An 18902-nucleotide genomic window follows, 5' to 3' on the forward strand; every position below is an offset into this window, starting at 1 on the left:
GCAAAGTTTTTTTTTTTTGTCATTATTATTAGTTATGTGAAGCTGAACGGGCCTTTATTACATTCATGAATTATAAACCTGCTGCAGAGAGGGGGGGTTTAAGGTGAGCAGCAGACGAGTCATTTAAAAAAAAATAAAAAAATAAAAAAAAGTTATAGATCGTATTATACTAAGATCAATTTCCTCACCCAAGGATCTCAGCTTTATAATGCAATATGATGTAAGTTGAGCCGTAGCTGAAACACATTGCACTGTTTCCCCTTATATCAATGATGCAATTTGAAAAGAGGTAATTCTGTTACAGTGAATCATCTTTGTCTGGATGGTTTGCCAGCGCTCCAGGCAGAAGCCTGCTTCAACATACAGGGAAAAAAAAAAAAAAAAAAAGCTGTAGACCTCGAGGTATCACGCTTGCATATAGGGCATACATACTGATGCTAATTTATTTATTCTACACAAACATTACTTAGAAAATGGGCCTGCTATTACCCTTCTACTGAATTGCTAATCTCGCCGCGGTACGCCTGCGTGCACCTCTTATTTTGCTTCATTTGTCCCACTAAATTGGATGCTACAGCAGTAATGTAGTTTAGATCACCGCGGCCATAAAATGCACTCCCACTTTCAGTAGCCTATTACAAAAAAAAAAATTACCCCCGCGGCATGAATAATGGCATTAGACGCACTGTTGTGAATAAAACTGCAATATTCGATTGATGGCTACACGTATCGTAGATAAATATTTCACAGTAAAAGGTCAGCAGCTTTGTCATTGAGGCAGGGTTGTAAATGGCTTCCTGTCTTTATTGTGTCCTGGCCGCGGCTCGCGGCTCGTCCGTCCTATTTATCAGCCCGGACAGGCCAGACTGCTCCTCTGATAAACCGACAGGATTACAGACATACTTGTCTTGCTCCCGCTCACAGACGATTAGCTCAGATTGGCCTCCTGTGGGAGTGGAACCAGAGCCACCGAGGAGCCTCGGGGACACACTCCAGATCCAGATAAGTAAGACTGGGCAGAGGAAGAGGAGGAAGAGGAGGAGGAGGAGGTCGGTTTGTTGATGTGAAGGCCTAGATAACAATGGGAAGAAGGGCAGCAGGATTAGCCTCAGATTTAGCTCCGAGATTAAGATTATGGCTTTCAAAGCTCTTGGTTTAAAAAAAAAAAAAAAAAAAAATCAATGTGTCGTGTGTCACGTGATTTGAAGGGCAGCTCGTGCTGACGTAAATAAAAGCGGGAACGATCAGATGATTGAGGCGGGACTCGTGTCTTAATGTGATAACTGTGATTTTATCAGAAACAATTCCAAGTGTTTCCTGCATCAACTCGCTCTGTCGGGTTTGAATCAAAAGAAAAAAAACAAAACAAAGGGAATGCTGCCACCTGGTGTACGTATCCTGAACTGCGTGTGGGAGTGCGCTCTTCAACTCATTTAATCAGCGACCAGTTTATCCCATTATGACAGGAAGGGAATTGGAGCCGGTCCCAGAGGACAGGGTCCACCTGGTCTGTCACAGGAGCGGATCAAGAATCTGTGGTAAAAATTAGAGCCTTTCATTAAGATAATCCTAATTTACAAACGACACGTGTCTGGATAGTGTGAAAATAGTGGTTCATTAAGATAATCCTAATTTACAAACTACACGTGTCTGGAGGTAAAAATTAGAGCCTTTCATTAAGACAAGGATAGTGTGAAAATAGTGTGAAAATACACACAGACAAACTCAACAGAGAAAAGGCCGGGACACAAACTGGTGACCTGTCAGACAACAGGGTTCCATCCACGACCCACAACTTTGACCAAATGAGAGAAAATTATACAAGACTCGTTCAAAAAGTTCTGAGACAAACTTGATCCTTTCTAAACTAACATTCAGACACACCTATCACATGTTAATTTTTTTTTTTTCATTATATATTTTCAAGTATTGATGTGAGTTCTATATTATTTTATAAATACCAAAAGATAATTTTAAAACAAGTTTAGTGGAAACTACCTAATAATAGTAATAATACTGAATTTGATACTGCAACATTTGATTTTTCCAAAAAAAAAAAGAAAATTGTAAAGAACCGGATTTCAGACCCGGGACCTGATGTTTTTTTTAAAGCAGGTTGTGACCCGCTAACTTTTCTTGAACCACAACACATTTTAAAGTAGAAATATTCCAAGGTGCCCCTACCCAACACATTTTAAAGTAGAAATATTCCACGGTGCCCCTACCAACAAAAAAGTAACAAAAATATATGAAATTAAATATAATAATAAATCTACTCACAACGACTTAAGTACTGTGAAGATGTATCCCGTTTAGTTAAACACAACCCTGACATACTCACAGGAATTGAAGAGCTTCAACAACTCTTTTAGTTTTATAGCCCTCTGCTGCCACCTGGTGGAAGAGTAAGAGTAAAATCGTTCTGTCTGTGACCATCACATAAAACACAAACAAATTATTTGCAGTAATTAAAAAGATTTTCAGACTAATTCAGTTATGTTAGATACATTCCTTCAGGTTCTTCTTCACATCAAACTCACCGTCTGTAGTTTGAGAGAAAAACTAAGTAAAGAATTGAGGGGTGTAAGAAAATATCAATAGACAAAATTTCATTTCTCGGTACCATCATCAATATTCTACAGCGCTGTATCACTGTTCTATATTCAGTAACCTGACAGTTTTACTACAGTTAAATTGCTTTAAAAATAACCCTCAATATATCACGGTGCCTATAGGATCGCAGTGCATCACAATGTATCGTATTGTTGCGCCCGTATACGTACCATATTGCCAGATTCTTACCAATTGTTGTTTTTTCCAGAATGTACTTCAACGACTGAACAGAAATGACAGATTACGTTAAAAAGTGTCAGAAATGTATTAATACGTCTACATTCAAAACACAGTCATGTAACTATTACCCAGAATGCTGTTTACAGTCAAGTATTTTCCTCCTCAGTCACTGAGAATCCATCAACGATTAGTGAAAGTGAATTATTTCCATCGTGAAGCAACGAAACCCTCTGCGTTAAACCCATCGTGGATTCAAACCTGCGACCTTCCGAACACAAGTCCACATCCTTAACCGCCCCAATTGTACAATTGTAACAAGAACGAGAAACAACACACAAGAAAATGATTATTCTGTCAGAGTCACTCTTTAAACAAAACATTTCTTACAGTAGCGTTATTTATAAATAAATTAAAACAATTCTTTTAAAAACATTCTTTAAAAACTGGGTCAGTCTGACGCTTCAGAGAGACACCAGAGGGTTTTTTTTTTTAAACTTTACTTCCATAGAGTCCGAGGTTAAACAGTGTAGTCCAGCTCTGCGTTCAGGTGTGTGTACATCTCGTAGATGGCGTCTACGGTGGCCGTGTAATTGACCAGGAACTGACGCACTTTCTCCAGACAGTCGTCCTCCGTCGTTTCCTCTCCGTTTGACAGAGCCTTGAGGAAGTTTGATCTATACGGAGCTGCGAGCAAAGCCGCCTGCAACGGAGTGAATAAAAAGTACAGTTTCTTGATATGGTCGGTGGTTTTACCTCTCATGCTAGTTACTTCAAGCACTCCCGAAAACCCTTACAGGCTTAAGTTTTCTATTGATCATTAAAGACAGAACTTCACTGAACGACCAACACTGAATGAACCACATTCCAGTCACTAACTCTCCAGTTTTACTGAGTTTCACTGACGTTGCTGCAGAAAAAAACAAACGCAGCCCTGACTGACAATTACTACATCCTGAAAAACAGAACAAAAAATGCATACAAACAGCGGTAAAATACCCCCGAGATTACTTAGAAATACACAAGACCATGATATATTACAACTCTTTGACAATTTATATAGTACAAGATGATTATACAGTACAGCTGTATATACATATATATAAATATATAATATGTAAAAATCATAAATTGTTATAAATGTATGTATATGTATATATGTATATATACACATATATACATGCATACATATACATATATACACATATACATATATACACAAATATACATATATTTATAACAATTATATTTTTCATTTATAAAATTTTTAAAAATTGCAAAAAAAAACTCCTTAGTGCTAGTCTCGAAGAAAAGAATGCAACTTCCTAAAAGTTGAATCTCTTGTAAAACTAAAGCTTGTGTATTACTTTTATATATATATATATATATATATATATATATATATATACATATATATATAGTTTATGTCTTTTCCCCTTCTTTAAACTCATATAAACATCTATTTTGATGCAGTTTATTACTATGACCGCTGTAACCCCAAAGTGGTGACACTTCTTCCCCCCCCCCAACACACACACACACCAGATTTGAGTCATTTATCATATATTAGTCATATATATTATATATTTTATGACTGAAATGCTTCTTACCTGGAAAACCTTTTGAACCACCCAGCCGTGGTACCTCTTCAGCGCCTGCTCATAGGCCTTTTTGATGTTGGTGTGTATGTAGTTGGGTTTGTTCTCGTCTCTCTCGCCGTCTGCTAAACTCTGTAACAGGATCTGTATAAAACGGAGCCCCCTGCAGGACAGACACGGTATTACGTTTTTCTTATTAATTCAACAGGGAGCCTTGAAGTGTTCAGAACGCTCACCTTTTGAGCCACATTAGGGCTAATGTCGCACCGACTTTGGGCCACTCGCCTCTGTGTTCTTCCCTCTCGGCCTCCAGGATGTGTCGTAGGGTGACGTGCTTAGCGGGATCCTTTTCGTACACATTTCTAATTTTCTGAAAAGGCACAGTATATACGGATTTGTTTGACTATAGCTATAGTAAGACTGAACGGTTAAAAATATTAAAAACGTACACAATACATTTGTTAATTGTGTCAGCTGATTAGAAAAGTAGTATAAATACACACACACATATATATTTATTCAAACTGCAAATACATTTTGGTTCCTAGAAATTGATGTGACGGCTTCAATACTTCTATTACATTTAATTTTTACTAAATGGGATTGAAATTTACAAAATCAATCTCAATATTTATTAGAGAAAATCTAAAACTACCTCAATTCAGTTAAAGACAAACTTATATAACCTTGTTTTTTTTTTTCAACTTTTTATCAGTTGTAGTATGTGTGACATAGTAAAATGTTGAATTTGAATTTGTTCAGCTTCTGAAGCAGGTAGTCAGAAACAGCAGAGTCATTTTGTACCGTTATGTTGCCGTTGATGTCAGACTTGATGACAGAGAACACAGATGATCCGAGGCAGTCTGAAAGAGAAAGAAACTTGAGAGCTGAGTGATAAAATATGAATGATGACATCACACGTTCCTGGCTCAGGCAGGGTGTGAGGAGTGATTGAGAATCCCAATGTGTTTTTTTTTTTTTAAAGTAAAATAAACTGACGGACGAAGGTTACGCAACAATTAATTACAGCTTTTCTCTGATTGAAATCTTCTAAATTAAAAATAATTACCACTGTGTTTTATTTAAGGAGACGTGGTAAGAGTCTTGAATTTCAAGTTTTGTTGTGTGGAGTAATCTGTGTCTTTTAAGGCCAGGCTAAGTTAAGCTAACCACATTAATGTCTGTCTTGTTTCTTAGTCATTGGTCTCAAACTGCAGCTATGAGTTGTACTACTGCCCCCTATTGGTGAATATAAGCACCTCGCAGATGCCCGACTACTTGCATTAGAAAGCAAAATGTGAAATGTGAGAATAGAGGATAACATCTTTGTTGAGGAACAAAGCACAATGAATGCTAGAAGACAAAAGAAGAACACACTTAAAATGGCCAACATTATTTGTTTAATATTGATTTTACTTAAATAATGCACATATTTTTTTATCCACTTCTCTGTGTTGTTATTTCTTTCTCAACACTGGGTTATTGATTTGAACGCCCTGCTTTGCTTTGTTTTGTTTTGCGATCCTGCTGCTCTGCGACTGCTAGCAGTTTCCCAGGAAGTTGAACAAAGTATGAATATAGATGACTTCTCACCAAACCAAAAGGGACAAATGCTGTGAATGCACAGTTTCACTTTGGTCACAATGGGATCAATGTGTTTGTGAGCTGTGCTGAACGGGTCAACAAAGAGTCTCTGTGTACAGACTCCATCGCCTCAGCTGAGTTCACATCCACACCACGAACCCACTGTTCCGGCTCAACCCCAGCTGTGAAATAAACACCCCCGTCTTTATACACCTATAGACATGGTTTGAATAACAGGGGGTAGTGACACCCTTCCTCCCCTAGGAGACAAAGATAATAGTTTGGATGACATTCAACTGTTATTGTATAAAAATGGTAATACAAGTCAACTTATATTCTCATCACATAGAAAGATAATAATAATAATAATGTGAACACCCCTTATCTGGACAGTCTTATTTTCGCGGTTATTCCTTCCTACTGAACTAGCACACGAGTAGCAAACAGATACCTAGCTGTATTTTTCTTAATCTTTTAATTATTTCACAACATTAATTTAAGAGCAACGTTTTTTTTTAAATCATTGGATTTAAAACTCTAATTGCGTAATTGGAATCTAAGCGATTGTTGTTTCGTGACGTTAGCGTCAAGATTAGTTACGTGAATTGGCTAAGTTAGCAAGATGGGCTAAATTCTTGATTTGAAAAGCGCTAACATTTTATGGTCATTTTCTACGGTCACGACTCAATTGTTCTTTTCGGCTTCTGGAGTTAAAGTGTCAATTTTAATGGTGTAGCTTGTTATAGCTAATGTTTAAGAAAGTTTGACTAACTTTTAAACGTTACCTTGTCGGTTCTTGCGCAAACAAAACCGGTTCGAATACACCTTTTTGGAGCTGTCCGTGAAACAGAATACTCCTTAATCACGTTAAAAGGAGAAGGCGTCACAAGTAGTGGAGTACGTTTGTTTGAATTACTGAAACTGACAAACAAGGTGTACGAAGGTAAACTGACGTTTCTGTTAAAATTGTAAGCCTAAAACCAATCAACCGCTACAGGTTTCGGTTGTAATACGTCATCAGTACTTGTCAGTTCTGTGTCTGACATCTTAAATATTAGCTCTTATTTACACAGCGAAGATGATTAGTTTGGTCTAAAAAGAAGAAGAAGAAAAAAGGAACCCAAAGCAAATTCTTGTTTGAGCTGCTGAAGCGATATCATTTTTATACATTTATTTTTGAGTGAAAACCTCACACCAAATGTTTTCTTCACATCTACAATTAGTTTCGGTTTGACTTTTAGCTGTAAATACTTTCCACAATAAAAGCCTTTTTTTCTGTTTGGAATCGTCCGTTGCCTAAATACTTAGATATTCAGCAATAATGTTTTAATGTGATGAAGGTATTTAGAATAAAATGTGTGTGTTTATAATTGGTGTACACGGGTATGTCTCAAAGTTTTTTCTTTCTTAAAAAAGTCTCTCTCTTTTGTTTTTTCTTTCTTAAAAAAGTCTCTCTTTTTTTAGAATTCTAGGGGGATTCTTAAAAACCTAATTCTTTACCTCCTCAAAATTCTTATTTTTTTTGGGGGGGGGAGAAAACCCTGACACAAGTAAACGTAACAATGCCGAACACTTGATGTAGATGATAAAACGTGTTGACGACTGAGGGACGAGTTTCTCAACGAGTTAGTGACTAAAATAGACAATTGTTGAAATAAGTTTCACACTTTTCTTACTGACACCACTGACTACAAAGACAACCGACACACGGAAAGAAACGAGCGAAACACGAGTCGACGTCAGAAAAAAGTTGTCAAAAGTCGGAAACCGTACACCGTTGGAGCGAGGTCTCCTTAAAGCTGGGGTCTCCTCGCTGGTCTCTTAAGACTCCAGATGGAGAGAATTACTCACCAAAGAATGCAGGAAGGCGAGAAACAGAATCCAAGAACGCTTTGGTGTCGATGGACTTGTCGGGAGGAAGTTCTTTGAACCGACCTTCCAGTAAAATAGACATGGTGCCAGCGGCAGGAGACGCGGCCGCAGTAACCGTTGTAGCAGTTGTGGTGGCGGTGGTTAGTATCGAGCAGCTCTCGGCTGGAAACAAACCCGGAACTATGCCGCTGTCAGACGGTTGGGAGGCGTCACCAAGCCCCTATGACCGCCGCCTTCCTCCAACAGGTGGGAAATAATACACCAGGGTGCAATTACGGCTAACAAAGACTGCAAACAGACAGGAGAGTCGACTGAGGTACGAGTTAGAAGCTTTATTTATCCCAAGACACGAATAATAGTGGTACAACTGTAGGCTACAATGACTTACGGCTGAAACCAGGGGCGGAAAGACACTACTCTGTGTTTTGTCGTTTATCCAAATACAGGGGCGGGGCCCAAACAAGGGTCGCCAGTATTTTTCAAATTAGCCTTTTAAAAAAATAAGGATAAATAAATAAAATTATTACTCAATAAAACGGAGATGGAGTGAAGGTTAAAGGTTGTACATTAAATCTATTCATTTATCATTTAAAGAAACTGCTAAAATGGACAACTGTCATTCAGTTGATTTGTAGTAATATAGTCCCAATTTAGTCAAATCACAAATCTCTGAACTGAAGGACTATATCCATTTATTTGGATTCTTCAAGATTTTTTTTCAATCTGTCCCACTGTGGCCCGGTACTAAATGACCTACGTACCAGCACCGGTCCCTGGACCAGGGGTTGGGGACCCCTGATATAAAGTGTATGATTAAAAACATTATTTTAAAAGGGAACATGCCAGAAAACACCACAACTTAGTGAGAACAAATTTGGTCATTAGTAGGTTGGGATGTTGAGAACAAATCAGGAATTGCCTATCAACAACACTCTGGTTCATAGCTGCTGTATTCCAAAACCAATGGTAAATATCATTGGCTTAGACTGGCTTTAGCAACGTCCATGCACATAACGCCCACAATAAAGTTAAAGGAGTGTTTCCTTCTTTCTGCTGCATGTTGAAATGTGGCTCAACCTGAAATTGTATTTTCCAACAGATTAGGGAAGAATTGCGGTTTTGGGCAAGGGCTGAATATTTACTGCGTACACTGAGGATGCTGCAGCTACAGAAAAAACAAAAAACAAAATTACATTCACAGACAGTTGTACACTTGTATGTAGTATTACTGTATACTTTCCACCCCTTGGTCTACAACAGTGAGTCAGAGAGAAGTTCTCCAAGATGTCCCTTAATTTGGAGGGTGCATTGACCTGGGGCTGTTACTGACACAGCAGAATTGCCGAGCACCACACCAAACAAAACAGATTTCACAAGTTGCCTCGAGCTAACCAACAGCCACGTGAGACATCACAGCAAACGTTAGCCTGTGAAGAGCATCAAGTTCAACAACAGTACCCTATGAAAATAAACGCTGATATTTCCCCAGAGGTATGACATACACTTTATAAATAGAATAGCATTTGGGTTATTTTCTGTATGACATCGATACATACAGCACATCATATATAGGTATTTGCATAACGCTATTACAAGTCAATCACAACCGGCCCATCTTTGCTTAATAAACTCACAGACACACACACACATACGCACACACACACCAATGTATAACTGTAACATTTCAACTCCAAAAAAAATGACCTAAACATTGCATATACATACACCCTCAGGTAGAGGAAGAAGGACTGGATGGAATAAAGGTTCACATACTATTGATACTCACATGGCGTTTGATGTACCATGGTTTTTTTTTTTTTTTGCTTTGTCATCCGCTTCATTGTTTGTTTTTGTTCAGAAGTGATGTTGAGTTTCAAGACTTTAGTTTTTTGTCAATGCAACGTTAAAAAACAACAAAAAAAAAAAAACAAAACAAATATAAAATGGTCAAAATATATGTTACACCAATGTCAGTGGAGAACACTGGAGCTATGCTATGTTGTCGCTGCCACACATCCGGGCAAAATATTTGGTCTTAACAACCAAAAAGTACAACCAATGCCATATATATATACACATATATGTGTATAGACACATACATTTATATATTTGTATATATGTATGTACATACATACATATATACACACATATATGTATATGCAATTATCCCTTAAATGAGGTAAAAAATAGGGATTTTTCTTTTCTGTATAAAAAGGAAATAAAGCTCTTGAATGATCAATACTCGTTTGTTCACGGTTGAAGGAATGAATGTCAAAGTTCACACTAAAAACTAGAGGAAAACAACGAAAGTGGGCCTTAACTGACGAAGCTAAATTCTTAGTTAGTAATTATCAAGATTAAACTTTTTTGTCCGTTGCAGTTCTTTGGGACGTTTAGCTAGTTGTTATTTTCTTTGGTTGTCACAGTGACTAGTTGCTTGGCAGCTTTGGCAATGTCATAGGCGCACTGGATGACCTGCTGGGTGACCAGCTGGATGTCCGACGGGCAGGGACTGTGGTCCGCGGCCTTCTGGCACTCTCCGTGCAGCCGGCTGGCACTCGAAGTGAGCAGACACAGAGACGACCGCACGGTGTCGGAGGACGGCCTCTGTGGTTGGGGACAAGGGGCAAAATGTTGATAACAAGACTTTCACTGCGGACGGAGGACCTGCGTGGTTGTTTGGATTCACATTCTTTACCACTTTGGCTTGTTTAAAAAACAAACAACCACACCCTTTGTTTTGGAAGGGGGGTGTGGGGGGAAACAACTCACCTTGGGAAACAGAGCGGCCATCTCTGTTACAGCCACACAAATCTTTTCAGAACACGGCAGGAAGCTGCAAGAAAGGAAACAAGACGATGAATATCTCAAGCTACCGGATTTACTTCACATCTGTGTTGTTGGGCCAGAGATGCAGGCGTGGGAAATGTATTAGGATGTAGGTTTATTTATTTTTTAAAAATGGCCATACTGTCAAAAACAGCTTACTCATTAAATGAATCCTATGACTGTCCCAAAGGTCAGTTTGGTCAGGTCAGGCCATCTGCCAGAGCTGTTTCTTATTTAAACATTCAATTTGAAGAAAAAACAGAAAAAAAGAAAATACGGTGGAAAGTGATTTTATTCCACTGACTGAAGCCAAGCCATTCAAAAATAAGGAAAAAGTTATTGGATTTTTTGATGTAAAGTGGATGATATGACTGGCTGTCAGTCACAGACAGGAGCCAATCATCATCAAACGAAGACGATGGAGAGATTAAAAAAATGCAGTTCTTTGTTTGTTACCGTGAAAAAGAGCGATGTGGAAAAAGTTGTGTAATGTTTTCCAAGAAGCAAAAGCAAATGAGACCGAGTCAAATCTCACTACATGAATACACAGACGCACAGATCAATACAGGAACCCTCAGTTTGTCAGGTCACAGGGGTCACCGTTTGTGTCCTGTCAGTTTTTACCATGGAGACCGGCCCCCGCTCCAGTAGAAAACTTTATTTCTTTGTTTTCTACACTTCATGCATTTACTTTAAAACTCAGGTTAAACATTAGCCCAAATGATAAAGACCAGCGGAGTTAGAGCACTGACTTCAACAGGAGATAAGAGTTTACAGATGCTGATCTGCTGAGTTTTCTTAAAGTCATACGTACTGTTCATGTTTGGTGTCCTGAGCCGCTCTCAGAAGCTCCTGTATGTTCTTGGTGATCTGCTCCGTCTTACAGATGACATCTTCTGTGCTGGGGAGAGAGGCATCTTTTTCCCCCAAAGCCTCTGCTTCACCAGCATCAGAAGCCGAAAGAGGGCTTCTGCAAATAAAGAAAAAAAAATAAAATAAAGTCTGTTATGTTCATAATGACTGAATGAACCAGTTTAAAAAAACAGCCTGTTTAGTTGAAGACAACGCTGATATAGTCGCAGGAATTGAAGAAAGACACAAAGATTTTCAACAGCTCTGACTCTTTTTTTTATTATTCGTTTTTATAGCCCTCTGCTGTCATCTAGTGGAAGAGTATTTAATTGACCTACCTGTCCCTACGCACTGATGAACAAAGAAACAATATTTATAGTGAATCAGTAAAAGGTTGAGCTCAAGTAGTAGTTGTGGAGCATTAAAAAATTAAAAATCAGATACAATATTTTCATTAATTGTGTGACAATTGGGAAATTACACTTAATTATACTTTCTATGTTGAATGACATTAGCAACTTAATCAAATTTACAGTGTTTTAAATAAACCTCCGTTTTGAACTAATGGCTGTGAATCTGTGGATGTGGCTCAACATTGGTCCTAATAATTTGGGGAGTCATAAAAATATTTGTTAACAATTTTTGTAGGTTGTTTCAGTGACAATATGGAGCAGCAATCAACAAGGTGGCCTTGATGTATTTTTACAGCCTGTTACGAGTCTCTCTAAACAAGAGTGTACAAAGTTCAAAGGTCATTACCCAGTCTCCTCCAGTTCTGAGTGGTTGGCTGTGATGTCAGAATCATTGTGCAGCATCGTGCTGCGACCTTCCAAGCTGCAGCCCTGCGGAAACACCGGTGGAATACAATCAGTCGGACACAACGTCTAATATTTCTCGGAAACACCGGTGGAATACAATCAGTCAGACACAACGTCTAATATTTCTTTTAGACAGGAAGAGAGAGACGTAGACACATCGGAACAGGTCAGAAACATGCATTTGTAAAAAATAAATAAATAAATAAAAATTATAAAAAGCCATAATCGCACTGTCAGACGTTTGATTTTTTTCAAAGCAGATGAAGGGAAAAAAGAGGAAACTCACAAACCAGGCGGTTGTGATGTGACAGTGGCCACTGCAGCAGATGCAATTAGTAAATGCAAAGACGTACCGGTGTAAAACGCTGTGTTCTTGTATAACTGGTTACGGCTAACGAGCACTCTGTGACGAGCTGTTTTTATTGCCTTTACATTACGAGTTTTTTTTTTTTTTTTACGAACACTTGTTGAGGTCATTCCTCGGAAAAGACAGCAGCTCTGTTTGAAGTCGACCCAGGCTGAAGCTGTTGAAGCGGGTCAACGCGGTGGCAGAGGCACAGTGGTGCATGCAGAACGGAGATTAAAACAGTTTCAAAACACAGGTCAGGAGAGAGAAGACTGCGGGGGGGAGGGGAGGCAAGCAGTACGACAGTTTTTCACCGTCCGCCGGAGCTGCCTCCAAACTTTGGTACTTAACCCTTCGAGATCTCTCATCCCGCGACCAGGACAGGGAAGAGGGGAAGGTAGGGAGGGAGGAAGCTGCCGTCCCCAAAGGACCCCTCCCAATCTAGAAAGTGGGGGGTCAAACCAAGTTGAGCGTACTCTACTGAGATGCAATGAATGATTGATGATATGAATGAATGAATGAATGAATGAAAAACCAACACCAGTCCCACAGCCAGGCATTCATCAAATCTGGGATCACCGCTGCTTACGTTGGTCGGGAACGGTTGTAGAATGACTCCGTCCTCGTGCCGGGCGGTGTCGCCGCGGTGGGAGTACTGCCTCGGTGCGGAACCCGTCTCGTACATGGACATGGCTCGACCTCCGCGTGGCGGGTGTCGACTGCAGGGCGCCTGCAGGTGTTGCTGCCCCCCGGGGGACTGCCAACGCAGCTTCGTGTTCTCAGTCTGCAGGGAGTTCAGCTGCAGAGAACAAAATATCTGTCAGTGCAACATCAGCTGTAAGTGTGCGTGTGTGTGTGTGTGTGTGTGTATGTGTGGGGGGGGCGGGGGGGGTGATCTCCTTTCAAAAGTCCAGGCCAGACATCAATAATAGAGAGGATTGGAGCAGAGACTCCAGGGGAGAAGAGTTCATCTCCAACCTCCTCACTGTCCTTGGTTTCCCATCAAAGTTTTCTCACAGTTTTTCATTGTTGCTCTTCTGATAATATACATGACAGCGCGTGTGTGTGTGTGTTGACAACACACTTGAACCATGACTCAGCTGAGAAAGTGTTGCCGATGCAGGCGGCCTGTATTTACACCAACGACGCAACAGTGAAGTCAAAACTTGAATCCGCCGACATTCCCTTAATATTATACTATATGCCGATGATCACACTAAACGTACTTTTTTGCACTTTAATCTCTTTCAGCATCTCCTTAAAGTTTAAGAGTAAATTAAAAAAAAAAATTTAAATGTTTGAAATTGTGTCTGTTTTTTTTTTTCTGGGGTCAAATTGACTCGGAGGATAAAAGATGTAAGTATGATTGATAATCATTGACTCGGAGGATAAAAGATGTAAGTTTGTATGTATGATTGATGATTGATAACAAAAATGACACAAGTCTGTACTGAAACGAAGGTACTGAAGTAGCAACAATATCTTTCTTTCCAGTTTTAGATCAATCAGTGAGATTTTATGGCTATTTCCCTGTTGTCGTACAGTCATGGATTAGGTGTTTTGGATACATGGGGGGGGGTGCGTTGGGGGGGGCTGTTATATTGGAAGGGCTTTTTTATGTTAACAACAAAGAAACCTGAAGTACCTGACACAAAAAGTTGAGTAATATTTTGAATTATAATCCTTTTCCTTGAGATTCAAATTAACCTCAAGGATAATAAGATGTTTGAAAAAATGTGAGGGTAACGGGGGGGGGGTGTTAGTTTCCCGAAGAATCAACAAAGTTCTATCTATATTTAAAAAAGGAAAGTGGTTTCTGCCTGAAGATGAACTCAAGAGCTCATTACACATACTGTGCAACATGAACTACTTCCTAACACAGACCAAAGGGCGTCTTTATGTCTGTAATTGTCAAACAACAGCACAGCCAAGTGGTTGTAAAGGCAGCCTCATTGTGATCCCTTTTTTTTTTTTCTGCTTCCTAACGAGAGACAGATGTGCGCGCCTCAACTCTGTAGTTATAACGTCATAAAAAAACATCATACAGGGGTTCACACGCCTCCAGTCCATATAAGGAGATTAAGGAGACCAGACAGAACTTCTGGGTTTTAAAACACTTATTTCCATGGAAAAGTTAATGATGTTGCATTGCGTTAATATTAATATTTTGAGCACTCCTGCTGTTAGGACTAATTATTAACCCCACTTATTTCCATGGAAATAAGTGTTTTTTTAAGTGTCACATGAGGTTAACCGGGTTAAGTGTGTTGGGTCACATGTCCTACCATTCCTAACTCCATTCACAACGACGGCCCCTCTAACATCCCAGGATCTCTCTGCAGTTTAATTATTTTAATTACACTTCTCCAGTCCACTAGAGGGCCACATATGAAGATAAACAACAACTGACACCAACGTTCACACCGGTGGTCAATTAATCATTAATAAAGGAAAGATAGGAAAGTTCAGTACCTGAAAAGAACCGAAGGACCATTAGGTCTGAGCTAAAAAAGCTAAAAGCACCGACCACTCTTTCTTTTTTGTGGCTCTGCATCTCTAAAAACAATCAATTTGGGGAAAAAGTGACAGATTTCCCATTTATGTCATGTGTGGAAAATGTAGTGATTTGTGGCTGTAAATAAAATATACGTCTTAGAAATGATGAGGCTTCGTGTCCTCGATCGTGGATCACAAAGAACCAAAGCCTTTAAATTCTTCTTGGTGAGCAGCCTGTCAAGAATCCTGTGGTCATTCTTCACCACAGGAATCTCAACCACAACAACACAACAGTCAGTTTTCTTTGGTAAGAAGATTTGCAGAATCCCTTGTGGGATTTTGAATTCCTGATATGATACGTCTCAAGTCATGCGTGTTGTAATTACTGAACTTACTGGAGTCTGTGATTCAGACATGTATGGGTTTAAAACCATTAGGACAAATGATGTCCGATATTAACTTTTTGCCGAAATCCGATATCCCGAGATCGTCCAAACGATTCATTTCTGATTCCGATATCAACCGATACCAATACAGCGGGGCAGTGGTGGCCCTAGTGGTTAAGGAAGTGAAGTGCCGCCTGCTCACTATGGTGATGGATTAAAGCAGTGTTTCTCAATTATTTTATACCATGCCCCCCCTAGGGGACAGAAGTCCCCCACCCACCCCGAATTGAAATACCATTAAGGGCCTGGTAATATTTATTTATTTATCTGTACAAACCACTGTTTGAGTTGCTGACACCAGCATTCTGCATATCATCCCCCGATTATTAAAATAGATGAATAAAATGAGCTACAATGCTGCCATCTAGTGACTTTCACTTTCATATACAGCCATTTTTCCCCCAAAACAATTTTTAGGGAACATGTTGTTTGGCGAAACCCAGGCATTTAGTATCAGGTTTTCATTATCAGAGGAAAATTCGATAACGATTCTTACAGATATGACATAATTATGCTAATATGGGTCGGCTGAAATCACAACTAACACAAAAATGAATAATAATTCTGACTGTCATACGTCTGCGTAGGTTCTCCGTCAGGTCAGGTGATCTTTTCCAAAAATAGTTACATCTGCTCTGACTGTAATGTACACATCTATTTGTTCTCATGAGCTTCAACACATCTGCCGTTAGCTGAAGACATCACTGAATAAATGATATGGATATTAAGGAGTGGATGTTACAGGTCTGGACTTCTCAGTATAACATTTAATAACAGTCTATTATAGACTCGATGTCAGTTAACAAACCTTGCTTTGCATCATCCGCAGCTCTTCACTCAGGTGACAGTTGACTTTGAGAAGCTGCTGTATTTTGGCTTCCGAGGCAGTGAGGGCGCTCTTCACTTCCATAAATTCCTGCACTGTGATTGGTCCGTCAGAGAGGTCAGATGACTCGGAACTCTGCGGGACAAACAGTTGTGTTACACGTGAGGAATTTAACGATCCAGACGACGACGTCGTCGTCGCCGCCTGATTGGCTGAAAAACAATAAAACAATAAAACCAACCTTGGTCCTGTCATCGTTGCAGCTGTCTCCACATGTTGCCTCCAGCACCGGGTCTTCATCTGACGCAACACTGTCGTAATCAGGCTGATCGTTGTCCTGGCTGTCGCTGTTGTGACGGCTGTCGATTCCCTGAAGGATCAGTTCCACGTTCTCTGTGAGAAGAAATCAAAGATTTAACACTCAAAGAACTTTATCACCCTAACCATCTCTGGTTCTTCACAAATTCCACCTTTAGGACTTTCGCAGGAATTGCCCCACTGTCGACGTTTGGCATCAGTCAGAATATCAATCACCAAGGTGGCAAATTCATGAGCGCTGAACCTCGCCAATTTCTGACGACCCTGGGAGAAATAAAAAAATATATTACAAAAAATAGCCCAAATATATAGATGTAATATATTCTGGATGATTACAGATCACAGAGTAACACTGGTGTACTAGTGTAATCCTTGCCTGGTTTCTGGTAGACGAGTACTCTGGATTCACAGGCAGAAAAGGTACAACGGTGGTGTCCGTGACCAGGGTGCTGTGGTTTTGTGTGGCCAGCCACACTGAAAAACACAAAAGTCAAAATAAGAACACGGAACACGGTCCTGGAATATATTTATAAAGTTCTATATGTTGAGTTTTCTTTTTTTTTTTATTCTACCTGCGTCTGTTTCCCTTCTGTCGACTTCATCATAAACATCCATGGCCAGTTCTTCAAACTGATGATTACTCAGCTGAAATAAAGTGGGCAAAATGTCTTCGATGTAAGTTAAACATATGTACGCCATCTGCTGGTGGATAATTGCTTGAAAAAAAAAAAAAAAGAAAAACTCTCACCGACTGCAGCTTTTTCTTTGCCACTTTGGCAAATTCAGACAAATCCAGACTGCTTTGGTCAAAAACACACACACATCGTGTATTATTTCAAATTGATCCAAACCAAACAGACACACAGTGACTCTGATTATCCACATACTTACTTATTTCTACTCCATTGAGAGCATGACAGGAGAAAACAGGTTTGTGGTTACATCACAGCAGTCTAACATGCAGTTGTAGTGATTTTCTTTTCTAACAGTTACATGGACCTGGTACTGATGGGGTGATATACGTAAGTTGTTTGTTATTAACAGTTACCTGTCTGCCATCTGTGGAATAATGAAGTGCTGCCCATTTCTGTGATCTATTAACGACACGACAGGAAGTCACCGAGGGAGAAAACAGGGGAAAATGAACACAGACCTACTGTTCTCCACATACCTGGTCTCCTACCACAGAGATAAAATGTTAAACGGTCGGTGAGTTCATACTGGATCTCCACCAGACGCTCTGCCAGCTCATGGTGTCCAGCTTGTCTGCACCAATGAGAAGAAAATGGCTTTATTAATTTACCAAAATCTATTTTACTTTTTTACAAATGTGTTTATGCAAAGTCTTTGTGGTAAAATGCGTAATCCATGATGTGGAACAAAAATAAAAATCAATACACAATATGGAAGATTTGTGTTTTTGGTCAACAAATGTAAACGTACGCTTGGTTAGAATTGGAATTCAAAGAAAGAAAAATAGTCAGTTACCATAAGACAGATATTTGTTCTAAGACAACCAAAACTCTGGTGGGCCATATAAAAAGATGTGGTGGGCCACATTCAGTCCATGGCCTTATGTTTGACATACAGTATGAGGTCCATAACTTGGTTAAAAGCTGTGAGCTAAGTCAAAGTTTCACTCTATTTAAATGTTTTAAATAGTATTTAAAATATTTTAAAACAATAATAACATCATCAACAATAACAATAATATTAATAATAATATATATATATAATACAAAAAATATTTTAAAAATCTGACCATGAAATTTCCTCATTGAGATTTGAGTATAATAACTAGACAGAATGAATGTGTCGTCAATTTGTGATTTTAATCATGAATCATTTGACGCCCTAAATAACGACATCATCTCTTTGGTCATGTGACGTTTATAATTTGCTGGACCAATGCCTGTAAGTGAGGAATTGGCAGAAGAATAAGTCAAAAATCAGCAGCGTTTTTTTTTTTACCGTGCATAATCGATGGGAGTTTTTCCGCTGGAGTCCAGAGCTCCTGGATCCGCTCCGTAAACCGCCAACAGCTCTGCTTGGAGCATCTGACCAGCTTTAGCTGCTATGTGAAGTGGGCTGTTTCCTTTCTCCTGTGGGTTCCAAAACACAGAAACC

At 39.4% G+C, this 18902-nt stretch overlaps 2 protein-coding genes across 7 annotated transcripts in view; both read right to left on the reverse strand.

Annotated features, from left to right (window-relative positions):
* Window positions 1-2861: 2861 nt before the first annotated feature.
* LOC103390137 (glycolipid transfer protein-like) lies at window positions 2862-8162 on the reverse strand. Its single transcript, XM_008325873.3, has 5 exons — window positions 7824-8162; window positions 5193-5251; window positions 4625-4758; window positions 4401-4551; window positions 2862-3493 (listed from the first exon to the last, which is right to left on the reverse strand). Exons 1-5 carry the CDS (start codon window positions 7924-7926, stop codon window positions 3311-3313), a joined length of 630 nt encoding a protein of 209 aa, XP_008324095.1. The 5' UTR covers window positions 7927-8162; the 3' UTR covers window positions 2862-3310.
* The window catches only part of LOC103390136 (ARF GTPase-activating protein GIT2-like), a 16050-nt gene continuing 5309 nt past the window's right edge, over window positions 8162-18902 (reverse strand). The window contains exons 6-21 of one of the 6 annotated variants that reach the window (XM_017039031.2): window positions 18747-18877; window positions 17947-18041; window positions 17824-17869; window positions 17667-17672; window positions 17524-17572; window positions 17348-17420; window positions 17152-17249; window positions 16928-17039; window positions 16699-16850; window positions 16440-16592; window positions 13279-13488; window positions 13041-13130; window positions 12285-12367; window positions 11488-11643; window positions 10617-10680; window positions 8162-10451 (exon numbers count right to left, since the gene is read on the reverse strand). In XM_017039031.2, coding sequence (XP_016894520.1) covers window positions 10242-10451; window positions 10617-10680; window positions 11488-11643; window positions 12285-12367; window positions 13041-13130; window positions 13279-13488; window positions 16440-16592; window positions 16699-16850; window positions 16928-17039; window positions 17152-17249; window positions 17348-17420; window positions 17524-17572; window positions 17667-17672; window positions 17824-17869; window positions 17947-18041; window positions 18747-18877 — 1728 coding nt within the window. In that variant the 3' untranslated portion in view covers window positions 8162-10241. Of the gene's footprint in view, window positions 10452-10616; window positions 10681-11487; window positions 11644-12284; window positions 12368-13040; window positions 13131-13278; window positions 13489-16439; window positions 16593-16698; window positions 16851-16927; window positions 17040-17151; window positions 17250-17347; window positions 17421-17523; window positions 17576-17666; window positions 17673-17823; window positions 17870-17946; window positions 18042-18746; window positions 18878-18902 lie in introns of all 6 variants that reach the window. The other 5 variants (XM_008325868.3, XM_008325870.3, XM_008325869.3 and 2 more) reach the window with 5 other exon arrangements.

Source organism: Cynoglossus semilaevis, chromosome 14 (genome assembly GCF_000523025.1).
Source record: "Cynoglossus semilaevis isolate Cse_v1.0 chromosome 14, Cse_v1.0, whole genome shotgun sequence".
NCBI classification, from domain to species: domain Eukaryota; kingdom Metazoa; phylum Chordata; class Actinopteri; order Pleuronectiformes; family Cynoglossidae; genus Cynoglossus; species Cynoglossus semilaevis.

What these genes read in the sequence shown, in the direction of transcription:
- LOC103390137 (XM_008325873.3), bottom strand. Translation starts at nt 7,926, where the DNA reads ATGTCTATTTTACTGGAAGGTCGGTTCAAAGAACTTCCTCCCGACAAG. An exon ending in TCGCCTTCCTGCATTCTTTG is followed by an intron (nt 5,252 to 7,823) that starts GTGAGTAATTCT and finishes TTTCTCTTTCAG; the next exon opens with ACTGCCTCGGATCATCTGTG. An exon ending in GCCCTAATGTGGCTCAAAAG is followed by an intron (nt 4,552 to 4,624) that starts GTGAGCGTTCTG and finishes TCTGTCCTGCAG; the next exon opens with GGGGCTCCGTTTTATACAGA.